This window comes from Coregonus clupeaformis, unplaced genomic scaffold, assembly GCF_020615455.1.
Source record: "Coregonus clupeaformis isolate EN_2021a unplaced genomic scaffold, ASM2061545v1 scaf0081, whole genome shotgun sequence".
Lineage (NCBI taxonomy): Eukaryota > Metazoa > Chordata > Actinopteri > Salmoniformes > Salmonidae > Coregonus > Coregonus clupeaformis.
The window spans coordinates 772,054-792,500 of record NW_025533536.1 but is presented as its reverse complement, the minus strand read 5'-3'; the positions used below and the strand labels follow the sequence as shown (position 1 = coordinate 792,500).

Genomic DNA, 20,447 nt, shown 5'->3' with positions numbered 1-20,447 from the left:
TCCTCCCCTCCCTCCTCTACCTCCCTCCCACCCTCCTCTACCTCCCTCCTCCCTCCATCCTCCTCTACCTCCCTCCTCTATCTCCCTCCACCCTCCTCTACCTCCACCCTCCTCTACCTCCCTCCTCTACCTCCCTCCTCTACCTCCCTCCACCCTCCTCTACCTCCCTCCTCTACCTCCCTCCTCTACCTCCCTCCACCCTCCTCACCTCCCCTCTACCTCCCTCCTCTACCTCCCTCCTCTCCTCCCTCCACCCTCCTCTACCTCCCTCCTCTACCTCCCTCCACCCTCCTCTACCTCCCTCCTCCTCCTCTACCTCCCTCTCTACCTCCCTCCACCCTCCTCTACCTCCCTCCTCCCTCCTCTACCTCCCTCCTCTACCTCCCTCCACCCTCCTCTACCTCCCTCCTCTACCTCCCTCCACCCTCCTCTACCTCCCTCCTCTATCCCCCTCCTCTACCTCCCTCTCCTCCCTCCTCTACCTCCCTCCCCACCCTCCTCTACCTCCCTCCTCTACCACCCTCCTCTACCTCCCTCCACCCTCCTCTACCTCCCTCCACCCTCCTCTACCTCCCTCCTCTACCTCCCTCCTCTACCTCCCTCCTCTACCTCTCTCCACCCTCCTCTACCTCCCTCCTCCCTCCTCTACCTCCCTCTTCTACCTCCCTCCTCTACCTCCCTCCTCTACCTCCCTCCTCTACCTCCCTCCTCTACCTCCCTCCACCCTCCTCTACCTCCCTCCTCTACCTCCCTCCTCTACCCCCCTCCTCTACCTCCCTCCACCCTCCTCTACCTCCCTCCTCTACCTCCCTCCACCCTCCTCTACCTCCCTCCTCCCTCCATCCTCCTCTACCTCCCTCCTCTATCTCCCTCCACCCTCCTCTACCTCCCTCCTCTACCTCCCTCCTCTACCTCCCTCCTCTACCTCCCTCCCTACCTCCTCGCCTCCCTCCACCTCCCTCCACCCCTCCTCTACCTCCCTCCTCTACCTCCCTCCACCCTCCTCTACCTCCCTCCTCTACCTCCCCTCCACCCTCCTCTACCTCCCTCCTCTACCTCCCTCCACCCTCCTCACCTCCCTCCTCCCTCCTCTACCTCCACCCTCCTCTACCTCCTCCCTCCTCCCTCCTCTACCTCCCTCCTCTACCTCCCTCCACCCTCCTCTACCTCCCTCCACCCTCCTCTACCTCCCTCCTCTACCTCCCTCCACCCTCCTCTACCTCCCTCCTCTACCTCCCTCCACCCTCCTCTACCTCCCTCCTCTCCTCCCTCCACCCTCCTCACCTCCCTCCTCTACCTCCCTCCTCCCTACTCTACCTCCCTCCTCTACCTCCCTCCTCCCTCCTCTACCTCCCTCCTCTACCTCCCTCCTCCCTCCTCTGCCTCCCTCCTCCTCTCCTCCCTCCACCCTCCTCTCCTCCCTCCTCCCTCCACCCTCCTCTACCTCCCTCCTCTACCTCCCTCCACCCTCCTCTACCTCCCTCCTCTACCCTCCTCTACCTCCCTCCGCTACCTCCCTCCATCCTCCTCTACCTCCGACCTCCCTCCTCTGCCTCCCTCCTCTACCTCCCTCCTCTACCTCCCTCCACCCTCCCTCTACCTCCCTCCTCTGCCTCCCTCCTCTACCTCCCCTCCACCCTCCTCTATCCCCCTCCTCTACCTCCCTCCTCTACCTCCCTCCACCCTCCTCTATCCCCCTCCTCTACCTCCCTCCTCCACCCTCCTCTACCTCCCTCCTCTACCTCCCTCCACCCTCCTCTACCTCCCTCCCCCCTCCTCTACCTCCCTCCACCCTCCTCTACCTCCCTCCTCTACCTCCCTCCACCCTCCTCTACCTCCCTCTTCCACCTCTCTTCATCCCCTTCATAATCTACGACCTAAAGAGGAACTATTGATCTGTGAACAGATTCATCCCCTCAGTAACCACTGATGTCAACATCAAATACAGCTGTTCCAAATGGCACCCTATTCCCTATATAGTGCACTACAGTTGAACATGGCACATAGGGCTCTGGTCAGAAATAGTGCACTCTATAGGGAATAGGGTGCCATTTGGGACGCACTCATGCACTGAGTTACAGTCCCACGTAATGTTGAACATGGATCTGCCATTTTGAATTTCCTCACTGTGTCATGAGTTGGAGCGAGAGGGATGCATGTTGTCCCAAATGGAACCCTAGTGCATAACTATGGTCCCTGGTCTAAAGTAGTGCACTATAAAGGGAATAAGGGGCTGTTTGGGATACAGCCTCTGTGATGTTGGATGGCTCTTAGCGTGAAGCTTCGTGCTACATAACACTGTTGTTGGTATATTTAGTCACACTTTATATCCAATTGCACAGGTTTAGGGTTAACGGACTAGTTGTAATTAGACAGTAACTACTTTAGTAAGTCATAAACAGAATTTGACAAGTTTCTTCTTTCAGTACAATTCATTCATGATCTTAATACATGTGCTTTGTGGGTGACTGCATCGCTTCAGACTAGTTACAGACTGCTAGTTATGGGTGTTTCTATAAATAAAGGGGCCAAATAGTTTGATATGACGATACAATATGTAGTTACAGGAATAAGTGTCAAGATAGACACAATGAGACCATAACTCCTAGCAACAACACAATGAGACCGTAACTCCTAGCAACAACACAATGAGACCATAACTCCTAGCAACAACACAATGAGACATTAACTCCTAGCAACAACACAATGAGACCATAACTCCTAGCAACAACACAATGAGACCATAACTCCTAGCAACAACAAAACATCTTCATTCAAAATGTCACATGAGGAGCCTCCCGAGTGGCGCAGTGGTCTAAGGCACTACATCACAGTGCTAGAGGCGTCACTACAGATCCGGGTTCGATCCCGGGCTGTGTCGCGGCCGGCCGCAACCAGGAGACCCATGAGGCGGCGCACAATTGACCCAGCGTCATCCGGGTTAGGGGAGGGTTTGGTCGACTGGGATGTCCTTGTCCCATCGCGCTCTAGCGACTCCTTGTGGCGGCCGGGTGCATGCACGCTGACTTCGGTTGCCAGTTGTACGGTGTTTCCCCCGACACATTGATGCGGCTGGCTTCCGGGTTAAGCGAGCAATGTGTCGGGCGACACTGTGGGATACCCCCAGACAGGGCCAACCGGGCAGGATATAACCCCACCCACTTTGCCAAAGCACAGCCCCCACACCACCAGAGGGATATCAACAGACCACCAACCTACTACCCTGAGACAAGGCTGAGTATAGCCCACGAAGATCTCCTCCACTGTACGAGCCTGAGGGGGCGACAAACCAGACAGGAAGGTCACGTCAGTGACTCAACCCACTCAAGTGACGCACCCCTCCTAGGGACGGCATGGAAGAGGACTAGTAAGCCAGTGACTCAGCCCCCGTAATAGGGTCAGAGGCAGAGAATCCCCGTGGAGAGAGGGGAGCCGGCCAGGCAGAGACAGCAAGGGGGGTTTGTCGCTCCAGTGCCTTGCCGTTCACCTTCGCACCCCTGGGCCAGACTACACTCAATCATAGGAAGAGATGAGTCTTCAGTAAAGACTTAAAGGTCGAGACAGAGTCTGCGTCTCTCACATGGATAGGCAGACCATTCCATAAAAATTGAGCTCTATAGGAGAAAGCCCTGCCTCCAGCTGTTTGCTTAGAAATTCTAGGGACAATAAGGAGGCCTGCATCTTGTGACCTTAGCGTACGTGTAGGTAAATTAGCAGTAAAACCTTGAAATCAGCCCTAGCCTTAACAGGAAGCCAATGTAGAGAGGCTGGTACTGGAGGAATATGATCAAATGTATTGGTTCTAGTCAAGATTCTAGCAGCCGTGTTAAGCACTAATTGAAGTTTATTTAGTGCTTTATCCGGGGAGAGTAGAGCATTGCAGTAGTCTAATCTAGAAGTGACAAAAGCATGGATTAGCTTTTCTGCATAATCTTTTGACAAAAAAGTTTCTGATTTTTGCAATGTTACGAAGATGGAAAAAAAGCTGTCCTTGAAATATTCTTGATATGTTCGTCAAAAGAGAGATCAGGGTCCAGAGTAACGCCGAGGTCCTTCACCGTTTTTCTTGAGACGACTGTACAACCATCAAGATTAATTGTCAGATCCAACAGAAGATCTCTTTGTTTCTTGGGACCTAGAACTAGCATCTCTGTTTTGTCCGAGTTTAAAAGTACAATATTTGCCGCCATCCACATCCTTATGTCTGAAACACAGGCTTCCAGGGTAGGCAATTGTGGGGCTTCACCATGTTTCATCGAAATGTAGAGCTGTGTGTCGTCCGCATAGCAATGAAAGTTAACATTGTGTTTCCGAATGACATCACCAAGAGGTAGAATATATAGTGAAAACAATAGTGGTCCTAAAACGGAACCTTGAGGAACACCGAAACTTACAATTGATTTGTCAGAGGACAAACCATCCACAGAGACGAACTGATATCTTTCAGACAGATAAGATCTAAATCAGGCAAGAACTTGTCCGTGTCGACCAATTAAGGTTTCCAATCTCTCCAAAACAATGTGGTGATCGATGGTGTCAAAAGCAGCACTAAGGTCTAGGAGCACGAGGACAGATGCAGAGCCTTGGTCTGACGCCATTAAAAGGTAATTTACCACCTTCACGAGTGCAGTCTCAGTGCTATGATGGGGTCTAAAACCAGACTGAAGGGTTTCTTATACATTATTTGTCTTCAGGAAGGCAGTGAGTTGCTGCACAACAGCTTTTTCAAAAAAAATTGAGAGGAGATTCGACTGATTCGTTTTTTACATTTTCTGGATCAAGGTTTGGCTTTTTCAAGAGAGGCTTTATTACTGCCAATTTTAGTTAGTCTTGTACACATCCAGTGGATAGGGAGCCATTTATTATGTTCAACATAGGAGGGCCAAGCACAGGAAGTGGCTCTTTCAGTAGTTTAGTTGGAATATATGTTACTGTATAACTTCAGACTAGTTACAGACTACTAGTTATAAGTAACTGCATAACTTCAGACTAGTAACAGATTACTGTAACTTCAGGGAAACTAGGTGGAGTGAATAACCATGCTGCTGTTTGATTAATTATTGAAATCCCAGCTTACTGAGAAGAGAGAAAATGGATGCCTCGTGAAAATAATTCAGTTCCTTATATAACTGTAGTGGTGATAAAGAAGCTCTCCTCAAGGCCTAGTAATGATGTTATCTGAAGTATGTGAGGAATGCTCAAGGCTTATCTCTTTACATCTGTTGTATAATACAACTCACACACACTCTATTCCCTAAATAGTGACATAATTTAAGGCACTTAGGGCTCTGGTCAAATACAGTACACTAGGTACACTATTTACGGTACCTTTTGGGACATGCACTGGGAGGGAGGGAGGGAGAGAGAGGGAGAGAGGGAGAGAGGGAGAGAGGGAGGGAGAGAGAGAGAGAGAGAGAGAGAGAGAGAGAGAGAGAGAGAGAGAGAGAGAGAGAGAGAGAGAGAGAGAGAGAGAGAGAGAGAGAGAGAGAGAGAGAGAGAGAGAGAGAGAGAGAGATTATATTGTGGACCACCTGACACTGCAGACACATCCACACACTCACTGTGCAATTCACATACTCACAGGGAGGACACATCTCTCCTTCAGATGGGGAAACGTCATATTCTGTCCCAATCAAATCTCGCCAGCTCATAAAGGACCTTGAAATGAAGAGCATCCTCTCCTATGTCTGTCTCCCCCTCCCCAGGTCTTGAAGGAGAGCGGTCCCCCTCACATGAAGAGCTTCCTGACCCGTGTGTCCGTAGGGGAGTTCTCAGCGGAGGGTGAGGGGAACAGTAAGAAGCTGTCCAAGAAGAGGGCTGCCCTCTCCATTCTCCAGGACCTCAAGAAACTCCCCTTCACCCCGTTAGTGGAGAAACCCAAACTACACTACAAGAAACGCCCCAAGACCATCCTCAAGGTACCAGGGTTGGGGGGCTTGGAAAGGGACTGGAGATGGGGTATAGGAATGGGGCTGGCGTTTGGACTTGGGTTGAGGCTTGGGGGGCTCAACCACCAAACAACCATGTAGCTTTCTAAATCAAAGGTTGAAAATAGTCCCCTGTAGCTCAGTTGGTAGAGCATGGCGCTTGCAACGCCAGGGTTGTGGGTTCGATTCCCACGGGGGGCCAGTGTGAAAAATGTATGCACTCACTAACTGTAATTCTCTCTGGATAAGAGTGTCTGCTAAATTACTAAAAATGTAAATGTTCTGGTCATTCAGAACCTGGTCCTAACTAAGGACAAGAACATATGTGTTTACCCTCTCTCCTTCTCTCCTCTCGCTCTCTCCATCTTTCTCTCCCTCCCTCCACTCCTCCCTCAGACGGGTCCAGATTATGGCCAGGGGATGAACCCCATCAGTAGACTGGCTCAGATACAACAGGCCAAGAAGGAGAAGGAACCAGAATACCTGTTACTGTCTGAGAGAGGCATGCCCCGACGCAGAGAGTTCATCATGCAGGTATGGAGAGATGGGGTGGAGGGATAGAGAGATGGGGGGTGGAGGGATAGAGAGATGGGGTGGAGGGATAGAGAGATGGGGGTGGAGGGATAGAGAGATGGGGGTGGGGGTGAGAGATGGGGGTGGAGGGATAGAGAGATGGGGGGGTGGAGGGATAGAGAGATGGGGTGTAGGGATAGAGAGATGGGGGGTGGAGGGATAGAGAGATGGGGGGTGGGGGATAGAGAGATGGGGGGTGGAGGGATAGAGAGATGGGGGGGTGGAGGGATAGAGAGATGGGGGGTGGGGGGATAGAGAGATGGAGGGATAGAGAGATGGGGTGGAGGGATAGAGAAGATGGGGGTGGAGGGATAGAGAGATGGGGTGGAGGGATAGAGAGATGGAGGTGGAGGGATAGAGAGATGGGGGGTGGAGGGATAGAGAGATGGGGTGGAGGGATAGAGAGATGGGGGTGGAGGGATAGGGAGATGGGGGTGGAGGGATAGAGAGATGGGGGGGTGGAGGGATAGAGAGATGGGGGGTGGAGGGATAGAGAGATGGGGCGGCGGGATAGAGAGATGGGGTGGGGGGATAGAGAGATGGGGTGGAGGATAGAGAGATGGGGGGGGTGGAGGGATAGAGAGATGGGGTGGAGGGATAGAGAGATGGGGTGGAGGGATAGAGAGATGGGGTGGAGGGATAGAGAGATGGGGTGGAGGGATAGAAGATGGGGGGTGGAGGGATAGAGAGATGGGGTGGAGGGATAGAGAGATGGGGTGGAGGGATAGAGAGATGGGGGGTGGAGGGATAGAGAGATGGGGTGGAGGGATAGAGAGATGGGGTGGCGGGATAGAGAATGGGGGTGGAGGGATAGAGAGATGGGGTGGAGGGATAGAGAGATGGGGGGATAGAGAGATGGGGTGGAGGGATAGAGAGATGGGGTGGAGGGATAGAGAGATGGGGTGGAGGGATAGAGAGATGGGGGGTGGAGGGATAGAGAGATGGGGTGGAGGGATAGAGAGATGGGGTGGCGGGATAGAGAGATGGGGGGTGGAGGGATAGAGAGATGGGGTGGAGGGATAGAGAGATGGGGTGGAGGGATAGAGAGATGGGGTGGAGGGATAGAGAGATGGGGGGTGGAGGGATAGAGAGATGGGGTGGAGGGATAGAGAGATGGGGTGGAGGGATAGAGAGATGGGGTGGAGGGATAGAGAGATGGGGGGTGGAGGGATAGAGAGATGGGGTGGAGGGATAGAGAGATGGGGGGGAGGGATAGAGAGATGGGGTGGAGGGATAGAGAGATGGGGGGTGGAGGGATAGAGAGATGGGGGGTGGAGGGATAGAGAGATGGGGTGGAGGGATAGAGAGATGGGGGGTGGAGGGATAGAGAGATGGGGGGTGGAGGGATAGAGAGATGGGGGTGGAGGGATAGAGAGATGGGGGGTGGAGGGATAGAGAGATGGGGGGTGGAGGGATAGAGAGATGGGGTGGAGGGATAGAGAGATGGGGTGGAGGGATAGAGAGATGGGGGGTGGAGGGATAGAGAGACGGGGGGTGGAGGGATAGAGAGATGGGGTGGAGGGATAGAGAGATGGGGTGGAGGGATAGAGAGTGGAGGGTGGAGGGATAGAGAGATGGGGGGTGGAGGAATAGAGAGATGGGGGGTGGAGGGATATAGAGATGGGGGTGGAGGGATAGAGAGATGGGGGTGGAGGGATAGAGAGATGGGGTGGAGGGATAGAGAGATGGGGGAGGGATAGAGAGATGGGGGGAGGGGTAGAGAGATGGGGGGGAGGGATAGAGAGATGGGGGGGTGGAGGAATAGAGAGATGGGGGTGGAGGAATAGAGAGATGGGGTGGAGGAATAGAGATGGGGGGGTGGAGGGATAGAGAGATGGGGTGGAGGGATAGAGAGATGGGGGGAGGGATAGAGAGATGGGGGGTGGAGGGATAGAGAGATGGGGGGTGGAGGGATAGAGAGATGGGGGAGGGATAGAGAGATGGGGGGAGGGATAGAGAGATGGGGGTGGAGGAATAGAGAGATGGGGGGTGGAGGGATATAGAGATGGGGGTGGAGGGATAGAGAGATGGGGGGTGGAGGGATAGAGAGATGGGGTGGAGGGATAGAGAGATGGGGGGAGGGATAGAGAGATGGGGGGGAGGGATAGAGAGGGGGGGGAGGATAGAGAATGGGGTGGAGGAATAGAGAGATGGGGTGGAGGAATAGAGATGGGGGGGGGTGGAGGGATAGAGAGATGGGGTGGAGGGATAGAGAGATGGGGTGGAGGGATAGAGAGATGGGGTGGAGGGATAGAGAGATGGGGGGGGGAGGAATAGAGAGATGGGGTGGAGGAATAGAGAGATGGGGTGGAGGGATAGAGAGATGGGGGTGGAGGAATAGAGAGATGGGGTGGAGGAATAGAGAGATGGGGTGGAGGGATAGAGAGATGGGGTGGAGGGATAGAGAGATGGGGGGTGGAGGAATAGAGAGATGGGGTGGAGGAATAGAGAGATGGGGTGGAGGGATAGAGAGATGGGGGTGGAGGAATAGAGAGATGGGGTGGAGGGATAGAGAGATGGGGGGTGGAGGTATAGAGAGATGGGGTGGAGGGATAGAGATGGGGGGGGTGGAGGGATAGAGAGATGGGGGTGGAGGGATAGAGAGATGGGGTGGAGGGATAGAGAGATGGGGGTGGAGGGATAGAGAGATGGGGTGGAGGGATAGAGAGTTGGGGGTGGAGGGATAGAGAGATGGGGGGAGGGATAGAGAGATGGGGGTGGGGGGATAGAGAGATGGGGTGGAGGGATAGAGAGATGGGGGGTGGAGGGATAGAGAGATGGGGTGGAGGTATAGAGAGATGGGGGGTGGAGGAATAGAGAGATGGGGGTGGAGGGATAGAGAGATGGGGTGGAGGGATAGAGAGATGGGGGGTGGAGGGATAGAGAGATGGGGTGGAGGTATAGAGAGATGGGGGTGGAGGGATAGAGAGATGGGGTGGAGGGATAGAGAGATGGGGTGGAGGGATAGAGAGATGGGGGGTGGAGGATTAGAGAGATGGGGTGGAGGAATAGAGATGGGGGGTGGAGGGATAGAGAGATGGGGTGGAGGGATAGAGAGATGGGGTGGAGGGATAGAGAGATGGGGGGGTGGAGGAATAGAGAGATGGGGTGGAGGAATAGAGAGATGGGGTGGAGGGATAGAGAGATGGGGGGTGGAGGAATAGAGAGATGGGGTGGAGGGATAGAGAGATGGGGGGTGGAGGTATAGAGAGATGGGGTGGAGGGATAGAGAGATGGGGGGTGGAGGGATAGAGAGTTGGGGGTGGAGGGATAGAGAGATGGGGTGGAGGTATAGAGAGATGGGGGTATTGTGGGGTGGAGTGATGGAGTGAATGAAAGTACAGTGCAGGTACTCCACAGCCTGAATTCAAAATGGCTTAAATAGATGTTGTTTTCTCACCCATCTACAAACAGTACCCCATAATGACAAAGTATAAACATGTTTTTAGAAATGTTTGCAAATGTATTGAAAATGAATTCCAGATATATCTCATTTACATAAGTATTCACACCCCTGAGTCAATACATGTTAGAAGCACCTTTGGCAGCGATTACAGTCTTTCTGGGTAACTTTTGCACATTATTCTTTTCAACATTCTTCAAGCTCTGTCAAATTAGTTGTTGATCGTTGCTAGACAACCATTTTCAGGTCTTGAAGATTTAGGTCAAAACTGTAACTCGGCAACTCAGGAACATTCACTGTCTTCTTGGTAAGCAACTCCAGTGTATATTTGAAGTTGTGTTTTAGGTTATTGCCCTGCTGAAAGGTGAATTCATCTCCCAGTGTCTGGTGGACAGCAGACTGAGCCAGGTTTTCCTCTAGGATTTTGCCTGTGCTTAGCTCTATTCCGTTTCTTTTTATCCTAAAAAACTCCCTAGTCCTTGCTGATGACAAGCATACCCATTACATGATGCAGCCACCACTATGCTTGAAAATATGGAGAGTGGTATACAGTAATGTGTTGTATTGGATTTGTCCCAAACATAACACTTTGTATTCAGGACAAAAAGTGAATTGCTTTTCCACATTTTTTGCTGTATTACTTTAGTGCCTTGTTGCAAACAGGATGTATCTCTCTCTCTCTCTCTCTCTCTCTCTCTCTCTCTCTCTCTCTCTCTCTCTCTCTCTCTCTCTCTCTCTTCTTGGCAGTGTAACTGGGTGAACTAAGCGTAGAAGCTGTTTAATATCCGTCTGGTTTACAGCACGCTGTTCAAACCACGCTGTTCAAACCAGGAATACAGTCTGTTTATAATCCTCTACTATTCAACCACACACACACACACACACACACACACACACATCCACACATCCACACACACACACACACACACACACATCCACACACATCCACACACACACAGCCCACTGACCTCACAGTATTAAAATGCAGTTTTATGCACATTAAAAGAACTACAGTTGACTAGCTTTACCGTGGTTCAGTGAGAACATGTAGTGAAACACATCCAAGTCACAGGAATGAAACAGGAAGTCACAGGAATGAAACAGGAAGTCACAGGAATTAAACAGGAAGTCACAGGAATGAAACAGGAAGTCACAGGAATGAAACCTGCTTTATGTCTATGGCCCTACATTCTCCAAAATATGTAAGTTCTCCGAGTTTTTCCACTTCATTCAATATTAGCAGAAATCAGGAATTATTTGCTTCCTTCCAACCTTTACCTGATTATGCTTCATTGATCTTTCTGATTGACTAATTGATCAGATTAATGATTTACAGTGGGCTCCAAAATTACTGGCACCCCTGACTGGCAATGCACAAACAATACTTAAAAAATATATAAACAATATAATTATAGAGAGAAACTCAAAATACTATACTAATGTTCCAATGGAACCCACCAAAATCATTTATTGATTTAATTAAAAATCTATGTAATAATTATTGAGTTGTTCTTGTCTATTAATGTTCTTTATTATGTCATGTTTCATGTTTTGTGTGAAGCCCAGGAAGAGTAGTTGCTGCTTTTGCAACAGCTAATGGGGATCCTAATAAAATACCAATAACCAATGTAAATAATATCTGCCAAAATTAAACCAGGAATTAAATTCCACTTATTTAAGTTTTTCTAAGTCTTAAGGAACTATATTGAGCCATTACATCACTTCCTGTTTCACTAGGGAATAGAAATGAGGTAACACGCATGCAATATCCCTTTGTCATCCAACACCATGAAGAAAACAAAAGAACTGGCAGTTGAAAAGAGACAGATGGTCGTAGATCTTCATAAATCTGGTAATGGCTACAAGAAGATCCACAAACGATTGAATATACCACTGAGCACTGTCAGGGCAATTAGTAAAACGTTTAAAATATATGGAACAGTTGAAAACCTCACGGGTAGAGGACGCAAATTCATTTTGCCCCCCAGGAAAGGGAGGAGGATGGTGAGAGAAGCAACAAAATCCCCAAGAATCACTGTGAAGGAATTGCAGGCCTTGGTGGCGTCTTGGGGTCACCAGGTTTCAAAAAGCACCATCAGACGCCACCTCCACAACCACAGGCTCTTTGGAAGGGTTGCCAGAAGAAAGCCCTTTCTGACCCCAAGATACAGACGCAAGCGCTTGGCGTTTGCCAAACATCATTTAAATTATGACTGGAAGAAGGTGCTCTGGTCAGATGAGACCAAAATTTAACGTTTTGGTCAGATACAGAATCGGCATGTTTGGCGTCGAAACAGAGATGCATACAAGGAGAGGCACCTCATACCCACGGTGAAATATGGTGGTGGGTCAGTGATGTTTTGGGGCTGTTTTAATTCCAGAGGTCCAGGGGGCACTGGTTAAGATTGATGGCATAATGAATTCCACCAAGTATCAGGCCATTTTGGCTGACAATCTGGTTGCCTCTGCCAGAAGGCTGGGACTTGGCCGGAGGTGGACTTTACAACAAGACAATGACCCAAAACATACCTCAAGATCCACACAGAAATGGTTTCTGTGACAACAAAATCGATGTTCTGCCATGGCCATCTCAGTCGCCGGACCTCAAATCCAATCTAAAATCTATGGGCTGAGTTGAAGAGGGCAGTTGATAAGCGCAAACCCAAGAATGTGAAGGATCTTGAAAGGATCTGCATAGAGGAATGGTCCAAAATCCCTCCCAAATGTGTTCCTTAACCTTGTCAAACGTTACAGGAAAAGACTCCATGCCGTTATCCTTGCCAGAGGTGGTTGCACTAAGTACTAAATGAGGAGCGCCAATAATTATTAAACCTTGATTTTGGTGACATTTATTTTGTATTAAATCATTGTATGACTTTGGTTGGTTCCATTGAAACATTAATAAAGTACAGTATTTCTCACATGTTGGTATTTTGAGTTTCTCTCTATAATAATGTTAAAGTATTGTTTGTGCATTGCCAGTCAGGGGTAGCAGTAATTTGGGAGCCCACTGTATAATGAGGTGAAGGTTACAGTAGAGACCTGTGGACTCAGGGGTGGATTAAAGACCCACTGGGTGCATCCCACATGGCACCCTAATTCCCTATATAGCGCACTACTTTTGAACAGGGCCCGTAGGGAGACCCATATGGCTCTGGTCTAAAGTAGTGCCCTATATAGGGAATAGGGTGCCATTCTCTGGTCTAAAGTAGTGCACTATATAGGGAATAGGGTGCCATTCTCTGGTCTAAAGTAGTGCCCTATATAGGGAATAGGGTGCCATTTGGGATGAGTCCACTCTGAATACCACACTGGCCCTAACGTAATACAGAAATCACATAACATCCCATGGAAATGAAAAGATTAGGTTAAAAATGGCATGGTTAGGTTATAAATAGCATGGTTAGGTTATAAATGGCATGGTTAGGTTATAAATGGCATGGTTAGGTTATAAATGGCATGGTTAGGTTATAAATGGCATGGTTAGGTTATAAATGGCATGGTTAGGTTATAAATGGCATGGTTATAAATGGCATGGTTATAAATGGCATGGTTATAAATGGCATGGTTATAAATGGCATGGTTATAAATGGCATGGTTATAAATGGCATGGTTAGGTTATAAATGGCATGGTTAGGTTATAAATGGCATGGTTAGGTTATAAATGGCATGGTTAGGTTATAAAAAGTGATTCCTGCGTCAATGTTCCTTATAAACTGCTGTTCTTCTTGTGCCAAATGACGGAATTGATTATCTATTCATGAAGTCGTTCACTTGTGTCCTGCCTGAGAGCACTAGGTTTGCTGTGTCATGTCTCGTTAGTGTAGCCATCAAAACCCCATCTAGCTACCTTGTGTCTGATGGCTCGTTAGTGTAGTCATCAAAACCCCATCTAGCTACCTTGTGTCTGATGGCTCGTTAGTGTAGTCATCCAACCCATCTAGCTACCTTGTGTCTGATGGCTCGTTAGCGTAGTCATCAAAACCCCATCTAGCTACCTTGTCTGATGGCTCGTTAGTGTAGTCATCCAACCCATCTAGCTACCTTGTGTCTGATGGCTCGTTAGCGTAGTCATCAAAACCCCATCTAGCTACCTTGTGTCTGATGGCTCGTTAGCGTAGTCATCAAAACCCCATCTAGCTACCTTGTCTGATGGCTCGTTAGTGTAGTCATCCAACCCATCTAGCTACCTTGTGTCTGATGGCTCGTTAGCGTAGTCATCAAAACCCCATCTAGCTACCTTGTCTGATGGCTCGTTAGTGTAGTCATCCAACCCATCTAGCTACCTTGTGTCTGATGGCTCGTTAGTGTAGTCATCAAAACCCCATCTAGCTACCTTGTGTCTGATGGCTCGTTAGTGTAGTCATCAAAACCCCATCTAGCTACCTTGTGTCTGATGGCTCGTTAGTGTAGTCATCCAACCCATCTAGCTACCTTGTGTCTGATGGCTCGTTAGTGTAGTCATCCAACCCATCTAGCTACCTTGTGTCTGATGGCTCGTTAGTGTAGTCATCCAACCCATCTAGCTACCTTGTGTCTGATGGCTCGTTAGTGTAGTCATCAAAACCCCATCTAGCTACCTTGTGTCTGATGGCTCGTTAGTGTAGTCATCAAAACCCCATCTAGCTACCTTGTGTCTGATGGCTCGTTAGTGTAGTCATCCAACCCATCTAGCTACCTTGTGTCTGATGGCTCGTTAGTGTAGTCATCCAACCCATCTAGCTACCTTGTGTCTGATGGCTCGTTAGTGTAGTCATCCAACCCATCTAGCTACCTTGTGTCTGATGGCTCGTTAGTGTAGTCATCAAAACCCCATCTAGCTACCTTGTGTCTGATGGCTCGTTAGTGTAGTCATCAAAACCCATCTAGCTACCTTGTGTCTGATGGCTTGAGCTAGGTTTTTTTTAAATCATTGAATGATTTGATCATCAATAAAGAGATTTTATTAGGTGTTTGTTTGTCAGTTAATTGTGTGTTTTTTATTTAAAGCTTCCTTCAGAGCTACTTGAAGCGGTCAAAGGAGCCCTTGGAGACTGTTGTTAAGCCACTTGAGGCAGGCAGTGCACTGAGAGGTCTGTCCCAAATTCCACCCTTTTCCCTATTTAGTGTGCTACTGTTGAACAGGGCCCCTTGGTCAAAAGTAGTACGCGATATAGGGGGATAGGGTGGAATTTGGGACTGAGCCTGAGGCTTGTTCATCTGTTACTGGTAGGTTCTGGAATGTTGTTTAGTACACTGTGTCAGTCTGTTAGCTTACAGTGACCAAAACAGCATTTGATATTCATTCATCTTGTTTACTTTCTAAGTGTTGATGACATGTTGATGTGAACATTTAGAAAGTAAACACTACAAAGTTTAATCCAAATATGCAGTAGTAGGGATGCACAATTCTCCTAACAAAGAAATCCTTGGCCTGCTATATAAAGCAGGCAGACAGGCATCAAGGCATTCAGTTACTGTTCGATTGAGCGTTAGAATGGACAAAATTAGTGACCTAAAGCGACTTTGAGCGTGGTGTGATCGTCGGTGCCAGGAGCGCCGTTTCCAGTATCTCAGAAACGGCCGGCCTCCTGGGCTTTTTACGCCCAACAGTGTCTAGGGTTTACCGAGAATGGAGCGACAAACACAAAACATCCAGTCAGCGGCAGTCCTGTGGGCGCAAACAGCTCGTTGATGAGAGGTCGAAGGAGAATGGCAAGAATCGTGCAAGCTAACAGGCGGCCCACAAACAGGCAAATAACGGCACAGTACAACAGTGGTGCAGAACGGCATCTCGGAACGCACAACTCGTCGGTCCTTGTCACGGATGGGCTATTGCAGCAGACGACCACACCGGGTTCCACTCCTCTATCAGCTAAAAACAAGAAGAAGCGGCTCCAGTGGGCACGCCATCACCAACACTGGAAAAACATTGTCTTGGTCCGACGAATCCCGGTTCCTGTTTCGTCATGCTGATGGCAGAGTCAGGATTTGGCGTAAGCAGCATGAGTCCATGGCCCCATCCTGCCTGGTGCCAACGGTACAGGCTGGTGGAGGTGGTGGGGTAATGGTGTGGGGAATGTTTTCCTGGCACACGTTAGGTCCCTTGAGACCAATTGAGCAACGTTTCCATGCCACGAAGAATTCAGGCTGTTCTGGAGACAAAGGGGGGTTTGACCCGGTACTAGATGGGTGTACCTAATAAACTGGGTATATTGGAAATGTAGTCCTCTGTAATATATAATAGGAAATGTAGTTCTCTGTAATATATAATAGGACATGTAGTTCTCTGTAATATATAATAGGAAATGTAGTCCTCTGTAATATATACAGTGGGGAAAAAAAGTATTTAGTCAGCCACCAATTGTGCAAGTTCTCCCACTTAAAAAGATGAGAGAGGCCTGTAATTTTCATCATAGGTACACGTCAACTATGTCAGACAAATTGAGGAAAAAATTTCCAGAAAATCACATTGTAGGATTTTTTATGAATTTATTTGCAAATTATGGTGGAAAATAAGTATTTGGTCACCTACAAACAAGCAAGATTTCTGGCTCTCACAGACCTGTAACTTCTTCTTTAAGAGGCTCCTCTGTCCTCCACTCGTTACCTGTATTAATGGCACCTGTTTGAACTTGTTATCAGTATAAAAGACACCTGTCCACAACCTCAAACAGTCACACTCCAAACTCCACTATGGCCAAGACCAAAGAGCTGTCAAAGGACACCAGAAACAAAATTGTAGACCTGCACCAGGCTGGGAAGACTGAATCTGCAATAGGTAAGCAGCTTGGTTTGAAGAAATCAACTGTGGGAGCAATTATTAGGAAATGGAAGGCATACAAGACCACTGATAATCTCCCTCGATCTGGGGCTCCACGCAAGATCTCACCCCGTGGGGTCAAAATGATCACAAGACCGGTGAGCAAAAATCCCAGAACCACACGGGGGACCTAGTGAATGACCTGCAGAGAGCTGGGACCAAAGTAACAAAGCCTACCATCAGTAACACACTACGCCGCCAGGGACTTAAATCCTGCAGTGCCAGACGTGTCCCCCTGCTTAAGCCAGTACATGTCCAGGCCCGTGCTAGAGTGCATTTGGATGATCCAGAAAAGGATTGGGAGAATGTCATATGGTCAGATGAAACCAAAATAGAACTTTTTTGGTAAAAACTCAACTCGTCGTGTTTGGAGGACAAAGAATGCTGAGTTGCATCCAAAGAACACCATACCTACTGTGAAGCATGAGGGTGGAAACATCATGCTTTGGGGCTGTTTTTCTGCAAAGGGACCAGGACAACTGATCCGTGTAAAGGAAAGAATGAATGGGGCCATGTATCGTGAGATTTTGAGTGAAAACCTCCTTCCATCAGCAAGGGCATTGAAGATGAAACGTGGCTGGGTCTTTCAGTATGACAATGATCCCAAACACACCGCCCGGGCAACGAAGGAGTGGCTTCGTAAGAAGCATTTCAAGGTCCTGGAATGGCCTAGCCAGTCTCCAGATCTCAACCCCATAGAAAATCTTTGGAGGGAGTTGAAAGTCTGTGTTGCCCAGCGACAGCCCCAAAACATCACTGCTCTAGAGGAGATCTGCATGGAGGAATGGGCCAAAATACCAGCAACAGTGTGTGAAAACCTTGTGAAGACTTACAGAAAACATTTGACCTGTGTCATTGCCAACAAAGGGTATATAACAAATTATTGAGAAACTTTTGTTATTGACCAAATACTTATTTTCCACCATATTTTGCAAATAAATTCATTAAAAATCCTACAATGTGATTTTCTGGATTTTTTTTCCTCATTTTGTCTGTCATAGTTGACGTGTACCTATGATGAAAATTACAGGCCTCTCTCATCTTTTTAAGTGGGAGAACTTGCACAATTGGTGGCTGACTAAATACTTTTTTTCCCCACTGTAATAGGAAATGTAGTCCTCTGTAATATATAATAGGAAATGTAGTCCTCTGTAATATTATAGGAAATGTAGTTCTCTGTAATATATAATAGGAAATGTAGTCCTCTGTAATATTATAGGAAATGTAGTTCTCTGTAATATATAATAGGAAATGTAGTCCTCTGTAATATTATAGGAAATGTAGTTCTCTGTAATATATAATAGGAAATGTAGTCCTCTGTAATATATAATAGGAAATGTAGTCCTCTGTAATATATAATAGGAAATATAGTTCTCTGTAATATACAGTTGTGGTCAAAAGTTTTGAGAAAGACACAAATACTAATTTTCACAAAGTCTGCTGCCTCAGCTTTGATGATGGCAATTTGCATATACTCCAGAATGTCATGAAGAGTGATCAGATGAATTGCAATTAATTGCAAAATCCCTCTTTGCCATGAAAATGAACTTAATCCCCCAAAAACATTTCCACTGCATTTCAGCCCTGCCACAAAAGGACCAGCTGCCATCATGTCAGTGATTCTCTCGTTAACACAGGTGAGAGTGTTGACGAGGACAAGGCTGGAGATCACTCTGTCATGCTGATTGAGTTAGAATAACAGACTGGAAGCTTTAAAAGGAGGGTGGTGCTTGAAATCATTGTTCTTCCTCTCTTAACCATGGTTACCTGCAAGGAAACACGTGCCGTCATCATTGCTTTGTACAAAAAGGGCTTCACAGGCAAGGAGATGCACCTAAATCAACCATTTATCGGATCATCAAGAACTTCAAGAAGAGATGTTCAATTGTTGTGAAGAAGGCGTCAGGGTGCCCAAGAAAGTCCAGCAAGCGCCAGGACCATCTCCTAAAGTTGATTCAGCTGCGGGATCGGGGCACCACCAGTGCAGAGCTTGCTCAGGAATGGCAGCAGGCAGATGTGAGTGCATCTGCATGCACAGTGAGGCGAATACTTTTGGAGGATGGCCTGGTGTCAAGAAGGGCAGCAAAGAAGCCACTTCTCTCCAGGAAAAACATCAGGGACAGACTGATATTCTGCAAAAGGTACAGGGATTGGACTGCTGAGGACTGGGGTAAAGTCATTTTCTCTGATGAATCCCCTTTCCGATTGTTTGGGGCATCCGGAAAACACCTTGTCTGGAGAAGACAAGGTGAGCGCTACCATCAGTCCTGTGTCATGCCAACAGTAAAGCATCCTGAGACCATTCATGTGTGGGGTTGCTTCTCAGCCAAGGGAATGAGCTCACTCACAATTTTGCCTAAGAACACAGCCATGAATAAAGAATGGTACCAACACATCCTCCGAGAGCAACTTCTCCCAACCATCCAAGAACAGTTTGGTGATGACCAATGCCTTTTCCAGCATGATGGAGCACCTTGCCATAAGGCAAAAGTGATAACTAAGTGGCTCGGGGAACAAAACATCGACATTTTGGGTCCATGGCCAGGAAACTCCCCAGACCTTAATCCCATTGAGAACTTGTGGTCAATCCTCAAGAGGCAGATGGACAAACAAAATCCCACAAATTCTGACAAACTCCAAGCATTGATTATGCAAGAATGGGCTGCAATCAGTCAGGATGTGGCCCAGAAGTTAATTGACAGCATGCCAGGGCGGATTGCAGAGGTCTTGAAAAAGAAGGGTCAACACTGCAAATATTGACTCTTTGCATAAACTTAATGTAATTGTCAATAAAAGCCTTTGACACTTATGGAATGCTTGTAATTATACTTCAGTATACCACAGTAACATCTGACAAAAATATCTCATAACACTGAAGCAGCGAACTTTGTGAAGACCAATACTTGTGTCATTCTCAAAACTTTTGACCACGACTGTACATTAGGAGAACACACAACGTCTCATAAAGGTCCTGTTGTCCGTCTGTGTGTTGTCTGTGCAGGTGAAGGTGTGTGGTGAGGTAACCACGGGAACGGGGCCCAATAAGAAGGTGGCGAAGCGGAACGCGGCCGAGGCCATGCTACTGCAGCTGGGGTACAAGGCCTCCACCTGCCCACAGAGCCCCGCTGAGGTTATAACGCATTTTAATCCCTCTATAACACCTCTATAACATCAATCACACACCTATAACATCTATAACATCTCTATAACATCTATAACGCTAACATCTATCACACATCTATAACATAACACGTAACATAACACCTCTAGCATCAATATCACATCTATCACATCTATAACAAATCTATCATATATAACACATGTATAACATCTAACACTTCTAACACATCTATAACACATCTATAACACATCTATAACACCTCTATTACATATATAACATATATAACACAACACCTAACATCTATAACACATCTATAACACATCTATAACACCTCTATTACATATATAACCTCTATAACATCTATAACACAACACCTAACATCTATAACACATCTATAACACCTCTATTACATATATAACATCTATAACACAACACCTAACATCTATAACACATCTATAACACCTCTATTACATATATAACATCTATAACACAACACCTCACATCTATAACACCTCTATTACATATATAACCTCTATAACATCTATAACACAACACCTAACATCTAGAACACATCTATAACACATCTATAACACCTCTATTACATATATAACCTCTATAACA

The 20,447-nt window shown here is 47.7% G+C and overlaps 1 protein-coding gene across 1 annotated transcript in view; it reads left to right on the top strand.

Moving 5' to 3' along the window:
• The window catches only part of stau2 (staufen double-stranded RNA binding protein 2), a gene marked incomplete at its 5' end in the record, with an annotated part of 268,867 nt that overhangs the window by 35,561 nt on the left and 212,859 nt on the right, over positions 1–20,447 (top strand). The window contains 3 exons of the mRNA XM_045213151.1: positions 5,706–5,918; positions 6,324–6,461; positions 19,707–19,835. Coding sequence (XP_045069086.1) covers positions 5,706–5,918; positions 6,324–6,461; positions 19,707–19,835 — 480 coding nt within the window. The remainder of the gene's footprint in view (positions 1–5,705; positions 5,919–6,323; positions 6,462–19,706; positions 19,836–20,447) is intronic.